Source organism: Limulus polyphemus, unplaced genomic scaffold (genome assembly GCF_000517525.1).
Source record: "Limulus polyphemus unplaced genomic scaffold, Limulus_polyphemus-2.1.2 Scaffold4843, whole genome shotgun sequence".
Classification (NCBI taxonomy): Eukaryota; Metazoa; Arthropoda; class Merostomata; order Xiphosura; family Limulidae; genus Limulus; species Limulus polyphemus.
In genome coordinates this window covers 17,180-27,434 of record NW_013670453.1, presented here as the reverse complement: position 1 = coordinate 27,434, position 10,255 = coordinate 17,180, and the positions used below count along the sequence as shown (strand labels likewise).

Below are 10,255 nucleotides of genomic sequence, written 5' to 3'. Positions count from 1 at the left end.
TGTCTAAAATATGACTTAAGAGTTTTTTTCTTTAGTAAAGGTAAGTATTTTTATTTGAATGTTATTCACCTAATGTAAAGGAACTAGAAATAAATTTAATACTTGTAGCTCTGTAACAGGTCCACGTTAAATGTTAATATATTTTTATTTGAATGTTATTCACCAATGTAAAGGAACAGAAATAAATTTATCTTGTAGCTCTGTAACAGGTCCGCGTTAAATGTTAATATATTTTTATTTGAATGTTATTCACCAATGTAAAGGAACAGAAATAAATTTATCTTGTAGCTCTGTAACAGGTCCGCGTTAAATGTTAATATATTTTTATTCAAATGTTATTCACCAATGTAAAGGAACAGAAATAAATTTATCTTGTAGCTCTGTAACAGGTCCGCGAAATACAGTAGAAGCTGAGAGGCTGTGGTGTAAGCTCTAAGCTTCGTACACTTATTTGATTTTCCATGATGGCTGACTAGTTTAACATCAACGTTTGGATTTTGTCTGATATATGGGATATTACCACCGACATTATCGACTGTGACAATAAGTTGACAACCAGGACTGATAACGGTATTGCAATATTTAATTAATTATTGTTTGATAGTACCGATTTAATTGCCTATAAACAATTAATGTAATCACTAATTTGTAAGCTATTTATATACATAGATATACTCCTGATATGTGCTTGTTCATTTCTGTTTCTCCGGGATACTGTCGTCAACAGAATGTGTCTCTTTATCAGCCCATACGTATCTAAGGATTATGAATGGCGTTTTCACATCTTTAATAACACAAAAACAGCAGTATTGTCACAAAGTAGGTCATTAAATTTTATCTGTAGTCGCTTGTATTTATAGAATCTTGATCTTGGTTGAAAAACAAACAAAAAACAAAAAAACGTCTTGTTAATTATTTAAACAACTGTACGTTTCGTCGTTTTGATTATAAATTTCATATACCGATAATATTATCATACAGATAGAGGGATTAGTTCAGTTGATGTACTCGTTGTACATCTTTAGATAATAATAATAATATCGTCTCACAAAGTATAATAATATCGTCTCACAAAGTCTAATAATATCGTCTCACAACGTATAATAATATCGTCTCACAAAGTATAATAATATCGTCTCACAACGTATAATAATACCGTTTCACAGCGTATAATAATACCGTTTCACAACGTATAATAATAGCGTCTCACAAAGTATAATAATACCGTCTCGCAAAGTATAATGATATCGTCTCACAAAGTATAATGATATCGTCTCACAAAGTATAATAATACCGTCTCACAAAGTATAATAATATCGTCTCACAAAGTATAATAATACCGTCTCACAAAGTATAATAATACCGTCTCACAAAGTATAATAATATCATCTCACAAAGTATAATAATACCGTCTCACAACGCTCGTATTTCATAACGGAGAAGTAAGGAACACTTTTAAATTACAAGTTTCAACATCTATGGAAACCAAACATAATAAGATACATACGAATATACGGGATAGTCAAAAACTGGAAAACCAGACGTTCATGCTCACTTAAGTAAACCTAATCTGAAAAAAAAACAACAAAAAACGTAAGAATTAAATAAATATTCTCTAACTAAAGATGAACTAAGCTTTACATTTTCCCAGAATTCTGTTTTATTATACAAATAATGTTGCTATGGTAACAAGTGTTCTATGAAGGCAGATACTTAACTGATATTAAATTGGAAACTAAGCTACAAGCTTTTCTTGATTAGAATAACTTTAATTACTAGCTAATGTTTGCTTTTAACATGAAAAAAAATAGTAATTCCACAAAAACGAGAGAGATTTATTTAACTTATTTGAACGGGGTTCGAATACTGAATTTGATCTGACTAAAATTACCGTCGTTAAATATTTGGTTTCAAGTTATTATAACTTTTATTGTCGTTAACATTTGAAATTCAAAGTAAAAGATATACAGATGATCATGTGGGCTATACATGCTTATAGATTTATCGTAGAACAATAATGTAAACGGAAGAACAAAACTATAAATGTTTCATATAATCAGGGTTTTTTTTATCTTAGGGCATGCTGCTAATTGGTCGCATGCCTTTTTATTTTTATTTTCTAAGCTCAGATGTAAATGTTGCCCACTTCTTTGACTCGAAGTTCCTTATCGTTTTCGTTTACTGACAACTGTGTATTCGGTAATAAAGATGAGACTTCTGTACCTGATGATTTGAAGTGTGACTGATGCACCACATGACCTGATAAGTTACCACGTGACCCAGAGAAGTAGTTTTTAAAACATAGTTATTTTTCATTCTATCTTTAAAGTTAATTTCATTAACACTATTTCTTAAAATGTTTTATGCTTATGGAAAATATTTTGCAATATTAGATTAATGTATGGATTTAGGACTAACATGGTCGAATGTCAGGAGTTACTATAAGGATTACCGCCGAAAACACCGCTAACATCGAGGGTATATAACTTATGAGTTAATGTATTCTAATCATTATGTTTTTATTTCATAATATTTCATGCTCCCAGTTGGACCAGTGTATCAAATCAGCCACATCATTTACTGTGTTAATTTGTAGTTCTGGTCTACGCCGATATGTGGCGTAGATCAAAAGTTAACGATAATCGCCCCAAGAAATTGTCTGTTTGTTTGTAATTAAGCACAAAGCTACACAATGGACTATCTGTGCTCTGCCCACCACAGGTATCGAAACCCGGATTCCAGCGTCGTAAGTCCGCAGACATACCGCCGTGCCACTGGGGGGCGTCTCAAGAATATATTAGGAGGAGTTGTTATAGACAAGTGAGGGAAATCAAATCAACATTTCTACGCGTGTGAGTATGTGTGTGTTTGTATTTACTGAAAGTATAATCTAAAGCACTTTGTTATTTTACGTATTCACGAGCTAGGCCTAATCTAAGGTAGTTCAAACAAATAACTCGAGATTTAAGAAGCTCGGGAACGATGTGTTAGAAGCTGATGTAATGTTATTCACGACAATACATGAGATTTGAAACTGAAAACAAGGGAAAAAAAACGAACACGAAATGGATGTTACTACACGGTTGGTTGGTATATCGTGCCATGAAAGAGGTGATAAGCGAAACAGTTAGGCACGTGAAATGATGGTACTCGCGTGTACACGAGGAATAGCAGAAAATGACTAATTTTACAAAAGAAGTTGGATAACACGTCGTAGAGACAATTTGTGATATTACGACTTAGGTTGAAAGGTTTTATATATACACATATAATGTTCTATATAAATATATATTAGGTTTTGTACTCTTTTAACCCAGTAAAAGTTCCGTTTATCAATCTAATCTTCCAAAAACATTGTAATTACGTCCAGCGAGAAAAGAGACACACATATATATAACAAAAACTTTAATGGACTGAGAAACAAAGAAATCACAGTAAGGATTGTTTGTTTTAAATTTCGCGCAAAGCTACACGAGGGCTATCTGCGCTAGCCGTCCCTAATTTAGCAGTGTAAAACTAGATGGAAGGCAGCTAGTCATCACCACCCACCGCCAACCCTTGGACTACTCTTTTTACCAACGAATAGTGGGATTGACCGTCACATTATAACGCCCCCCACGGTTGAAAGGACTAGCATGTTTGGTGGGACGGGGATTCGAACCCGCGACCCGCAGATTGCGAGTCGAGTAACCTAACCACACTAAGGAACGGCAAAGAAAATGTTGAGCATGGATGGACAGACAGACAGACACAAAATTAATCAAACTCACAAATACAACAAAGATTTTATTTTACACCCAAGTAGAGTAGCTTTATTAGTCGGGGAACCCCCACAGTGGCACAGCAGTATTGTCTTCGAACTTATAACGCTAGAAACCGGGTTTCGATACCCGTGGTGGGCAGAGTACAGATAGCCCATTGTGTAGCTTTGTGCTTAATTACAAACAACAACAACTGATTATGTATTAGTTTATATGGTTATTGTAGCCGTGTCTGTGAATTTACTACTACTTGCGTTATACGTGAAAGTAGAGGTGTTGAGTAACTAACTATCTTTGTGATCAATTCTGTTATCTTGATTTTGAGGATTTCGGTATTTGGCTTATAAATGGGTAGAAAATGTTTTTTTGGTTGCTTCTGTTATTTGATTTTGTTTTCCCGCTACTTTGGAATAATAAGTCAACTTTTTCCTCTCTTTTTTTTAGATCTTGAGCCTAACAAACATAATGGTTCCATTTTTATTTTGTTTTCAGGTTTGGTCTCGATAGTTCATATATATATATAGTTCTCTTCTGGCACTCTTTCTTCCAAAAGGATCGTGAAACTTTGCTGTCTTCGTTACACTGAGAGGCTCTTTCGTTCAAACACAAGTTAATAAGTTTGTAAATGAAGGAATACGTTCACCGAAGTCAAAACGTATATATTTCTTTATTGACTTTTAGGCTGGAATAAAATTTATTTGATTCCGTGTTAATTATCTCGTCATTTGTGGAACCGCTGTGTGTTACTTTTTATCAAAACATTTTAAAAAAGTAATAGAATACTGTATTAATAGCAGCACACGCACCAAATTAATTGAGTTTCAGTAAGTTTTCCTAAACAAAGTTAAAGGTGATTTCCGGAAACACTAACTCTACCTATAAATGAAGTGAAACTTTGTAGTAAAGTGTCTAAAACAGTAAAAATAACGAAAAAGGGTGTTTTATTAAACAGAAATAACAGAGAAGAACCAGTCACTTTATTTTCTTAAAGTCGAATGGATTTGCACGAAATTAAACAAACAATCAAACAGAAACAAAGAGACAGTGATCCCATTCCTATAATGTATGTACGTAGTTCTAATAGAACAACCATAGTGGCGTCTTTTTAGCTAAAAGACCTTAGAATTTCGAGAGTTAGTTAGGGTTAATTAAGTAAGCACTCACCGAGGGCCGCGTGCCAGGTTCATCTACAATTGGTTAGCTGTAAAGATACATGACGCCTAACTTTCGCCACGGCTTCACTGACTCGGTACAGGATTCGTTTATAAAAGTTAGCTAACAGTTTGCAAAATTCAGCAAAAGTTTTGTTGTTCCTTCTCTCTGTAAACGTTTCACTTATCCGAAGAACTTAAATAGAACCTCAATTTAATCATTCTTTCATGAAACAAAAAAAGAAAACATTTCATTGCAAAATCCAATTAACTCTCGAGTGTTAAGAACACACATTTCATATAATTACTCACATTGCAAGACTTTTACATGTGTGAAGCTATTACATTGTGTTAGCCGTGTTGATTATAGTGCACCGGACGGACAGTGAATTCGAAGATTTGTGGTTCACGTCCCGTTGCATCACTAAATGCGCCGCTCCTCATTTTGAGTGACTGGAAAACCTCACTACAAGATTAGACAAAAACATCCCGAGAGTTGGCAGTAGTGCTGTTGACTAGCTTGATTTTCCTCTTGTTCAACGGTCTAGAATTAGGGTTTAACACAGAGACCCCATGTGGTGATTCTCAATAACTTTCAACCAAGGTTTTCGTCACTACCTAACTCACATATTCCTTCCAATACTTGTCTACAATAACTTTTCTACTTGAAACTTTTATAGATGGCGTTAGTAGTTTCTTTATTGTTGAGCACAAAGCTACACAATTTGCTATCTTTGCTGTGGCAACCTTGAGTATCGAAACCCTATTTTTTCCGTTAAAAGCTTTCAGAATCATTGGGAGGGGTGGATAAGGGGCACATTTAACAGAAGTCAGAATACATATTAACCTGTCTGTGGTATCTGTTTCAGGTAATATTTATTAACCTATCTGTGGTGTCTGTTTCAAGTAATACATGTTAACATATCTGTGGTATCTGTTTGAAGTAATACATGTTAACCTAACTGTGGTGTCTGTTTGAGGTAATATTTATTAACCAATGTGTGGTGTCTGTTTCAGGTAATACATGTTAACCTAACTGTGGTGTCTGTTTCTGGTAATACATGTTAACCTAACTGTGGTGTCTGTTTCAGGTAATATTTATTAACCTAACTGTGGTGTCTGTTTCAGGTAATACATGTTAACCTAACTGTGGTGTCTGTTTGAGGTAATACATGTTAACATAACTGTGGTGTCTGTTTGAAGTAATACATGTTAACTTAACTGTGGTATCTGTTTGAAGTAATACATGTTAACTTAACTGTGGTGTCTATTTGAAGTAATACATGTTAACATAACTGTGGTATCTGTTTGAAGTAATACATGTTAACTTAACTGTGGTGTCTGTTTGAAGTAATACATGTTAACTTAACTGTGGTGTCTGTTTCAAGTAATAAGTATCCATTATCAATAACTTTGCTTTTCTGGTTGTCTTAACAGAAGAACGTGGAACTCCCAGTGAAAAACTAGTTAGAAGAGTAACACCCATGTCTTGAAAAAAGAAACCGTTTTGTGTGACGGACTTGTTCAGAGATTTTGAGCTGTATATCAAAGGAACTTCTCAAGTACTGACTCTTTAAAGTGCTGCTCATGGCGATCAACGATTCATTAGAGGTTATAGTTTTGGTAGAAGAAAACGTGACATTTCCTCATCCCCTATATGATGTAAATATTACAGATGGCCGTGCAGCCGATGATGTTCTTCTTCTGATCGTAAAGGGAACTCTTTTAGCCCTGTTCATCCTGTTGACCGTGTGTGGTAACATGCTGGTGCTGATGGCCGTCTTCATCTTTTCCCATTTACGCACTGCTACCAACTACTTTATAGTTAACCTGGCCTTAGCGGACCTCTTGCTAGGACTAACCGTCCTTCCATTTTCGGCATCCCTGGAGCTTCTGAAGCAGTGGCATTTTGGGGAAGAGTTTTGCACAGTGTGGGCTGCCACGGACGTTCTGTGTTGTACGGCATCTATTGTTAGTCTGTGTGTTATCAGTACAGAGCGTTATATCGGTGTTACTCAGCCACTTACCTACTCCAGCATCGTGACGAGGAGAAGAGCCATTGTTGCCTGCTTCGCTGTGTGGGCCTTGTCCTTGTCTATCTCTGTAGGACCTCTATTAGGATGGCGAGAGCCCCCTCCGTCAGATCCCGTAATTTGCGAAGTCAATAAAGACAAAGATTACGTGCTTTTCTCAGTGGTATTTTCCTTCTATATTCCACTTACTATCATTCTTATCCTCTACTTCAAAATCTACAAGGCTGCAGCGAAACAAACCAAGTTTTTAGAAACCGGAGTGCGGCGGGTCCGTTCATCTGGAAACAACAGCTCAGAAGAAATTACACTCAGAGTGCACACGGGCACCCAGTACGCTGCGACGTCGTTACAATCCAGAAGGCTGACAGACGACTACGGAGACTGTATCTCTCAACGCCATTTGGTCGGAGGTCATCAAGGACGTCTGGGAAAATTCAGACGACAGAAAAAAGCAGCCAAGACGTTGGGAATCGTCGTAGGTGTCTTCATTTTGTGTTGGTTCCCTTTTTTCTTCCTGCTACCTTTGAGTAAGTATTGCTAATCTCAGTTGAACTAAAATCTAAGCATTGCTAACCCTAATTAAACTAAAAATTAAGTGTTGCTAACCCTAACTGATTTAAAAACTAAGTATTGCTAACCTTAACTGCACTAGAAACTAGGTATTGCTGATGTTAATTGAACTAAAACTAAGTATTAATAACTCTAACTGAACTAACAACTAAGTATTGCTAACCCTAACTGAACTAACAACTAAGTATTGCTAACCCTAACTTAACTAAAATCCAAGTATTACTAACTCTAACGGAACTAAAACTAAGTATTGCTAACCCTAACTGAACTAACAACTAAGTATTGCTAACCCTAACTTAACTAAACTCCAAGTATTACTAAGTCTAACGGAACTAAAAACTAAGTATTGCTAACCCTAACTTAACTAAAATCCAAGTATTAATAACTCTAACGGAACTAATAATTAAGTATTGCTAACCCTAACTGAACTAAAAACTAAGTATTACTAACCCTTACTGAACTAACAACTAAGTATTGCTAACCCTAACTTAACTAAAATCCAAGTATTACTAACTTTAACGGAACCAAAAACTAAGTATAGCTAACCCTAACTGAACTAACAACTAAGTATTGTTAACTCTAGCTGAAGTAAAAATCTGTGTTTTTGCTCTAATAATTATCGAAAAGGGATTTGTTTTAAGTTTACATTACAAAAACACACACACACAAACAAAAATCTCCGAGATTCGATGAAGAAACGTATTGTTATTATTGTAGTAAATACGATATTGTATATGAAAATGTTTATATGCGGGTAAGCTTCAACTTAGAACCTGTAAAGTTATATTAACATTTTAGTTTATGAAATGAATGCAAAATTTTCCAATGTTCTTAGTCGATATTCCTGAAGGAGTTTATTTCCAGACTAGCTTTGTAAGAAAGTAACAACAATTTGATTAGTTTTACAGTGGAATTTTCAAACCAATCAAACTGGTTATCGTCAGACAATGTGTGATTAACAACAATTACAACCTTAAAGTGTAGTTGAGTTTGTAATTGTTGTTAATCATACAATATAATAGTGGTGATATTGTTTCGATGAACAATAAGAATTTAACGTTTCATAATTAGAATTAAGACGTTTTCTAAGACGTTTTTTTTTAGATTATAGTATAGAAGAACTTGAAATTATGTATAACGTTTTATTAATTTCTCCGAAAGGGGGCCGCCTGGAGGGGTCACCTATTTTATCCACTCGCACCATAATACAGTAGTGTGTTGCTTGTCAGTCAGTCAGTAGACACTGAAATGATGTCACGTAAAAGACGTTTAACGTTGCAATTTGTACTGTCGTGACGTCATTAAAACGTGCGCATGCAATGAATTACGAGAATAATTATACACTCTGTAGGCTACAACACAGCATGACACGTGAACTTTAAAAACAAGAAACACAAATATTTTTTACTCTAGGAACAGAACACTTCCGAAGACCCTGAGGAAGTACATCTAGTATTTTAACCTATTCACGTGTTCTATGATAAGTTATCAAGTAACCGAAACAGGCCTAATATATCTCACGATGATATAAAGTTAACTGAGGTATGCCCAAAATAGGATTCATTAAGTTACCCCACCTTCTCAACTGTGAAACTTTGATGTATTATAAATGCATTCGTTCGTGTTGGTTGTGCCGAAGAAAGTTTCGTAGCCGCAAAGATAATATATATATATTTTTTATGTCAGACTTAAATCCTAAAAAGATGGCATTCTTTCATTGTTTGTTTGTTTTTAGTGCACCCTGTATACCGCAGGGAATCGAACCCCAGATTTATTTTGTTGCAAGTTCGTAAACTTAACGCTAATCTTCCGGAAGCGGACATTTCAAAGTGTCTCTAAAAACTTGCCGAGTAGTTGTACAATTTGAAAAAATCCGTTTTTTTTTGCGAGAAATAATAAAAAAAAAAACCTCATTAAAAGCTCAAAGAACGAGAGCTTTTTGTAAAGTCTGGCAATAGTTCGTCCAGTAAATATTGAAGTACCTATCCTGCACCTGATTTTAGGAACGATAACACTCTGGGCCAATAACGATAAAAACTAGGTTTCAATACCCGCGGTAGGCAGAGCACAGATAGCCCACTGTGTGGCTTTGCGCTTAACAACAATTAATTAATTAATTAATAACGGCATGCTTGGCACGTGCTGGAGTCACTTTGAACACGAGCGCGTTTGTAGGAGTCATGCTAATAGATAACACGCGTTCATTCGAAAGGCTTCAGAACGTTATAACCTCGAGATGATCGACTTGAGTTTCCTTCTCATTTATCATAAAGAAGTCTTTGTATTAGTTTTATCGTATTCCACTCTCCTGCGGACAGAGTTCTCGTGACATTCCGTGTCTTTGCTACTGTTTCTTTCCGCCTTTTTCGTTATTTATAGAATGGGAAACATCACTAGTGTGAAGGTAAAAAGTCTTGGCAGTTTCAGAAGATGCTAACATATTCTGTTGATTACTTTGGACTAAGGCTGTGTCCCTTGTTCATCAGTTCTGTATACGTGTCATTGTACATAGTGTAAAAAGGTAACAACAATAGTTGTCTGTTCTGTAGCAACAATATTGTATTTTATTTTTCTACATAGTGTAAGAATGTAACACCAATAGTTGTCTCTTCTGTAGCAACAATATTGTATTTTATTTTTCTACATAGTGTAAGAATGTAACAACAATAGTTGTCTCTTCTGTAGCAACAATATTGTATTTTATTTTTCTACATAGTGTAAAAAGGTAACAACAATAGTT

At 35.2% G+C, this 10,255-nt stretch overlaps 1 protein-coding gene across 33 annotated transcripts in view; it reads left to right on the top strand.

Annotated features, from left to right (window-relative positions):
- LOC106471768 (alpha-1A adrenergic receptor-like) overlaps nucleotides 1-10,255 on the top strand; it is a 49,779-nt gene that overhangs the window by 27,027 nt on the left and 12,497 nt on the right. For 32 of the 33 annotated variants that reach the window (XR_002613335.1, XR_002613334.1, XR_002613350.1 and 29 more), the window contains one exon: nucleotides 6,350-7,472. Coding sequence is in view for 4 of the 33 variants with exons in the window: in XM_022400381.1 (XP_022256089.1) it covers nucleotides 6,500-7,472 (973 nt within the window). In the remaining 29 variants the exon portion in view is untranslated. Of the gene's footprint in view, nucleotides 1-416; nucleotides 571-6,349; nucleotides 7,473-10,255 lie in introns of those variants that run through there. The other variant, XM_022400382.1, reaches the window with a different exon arrangement.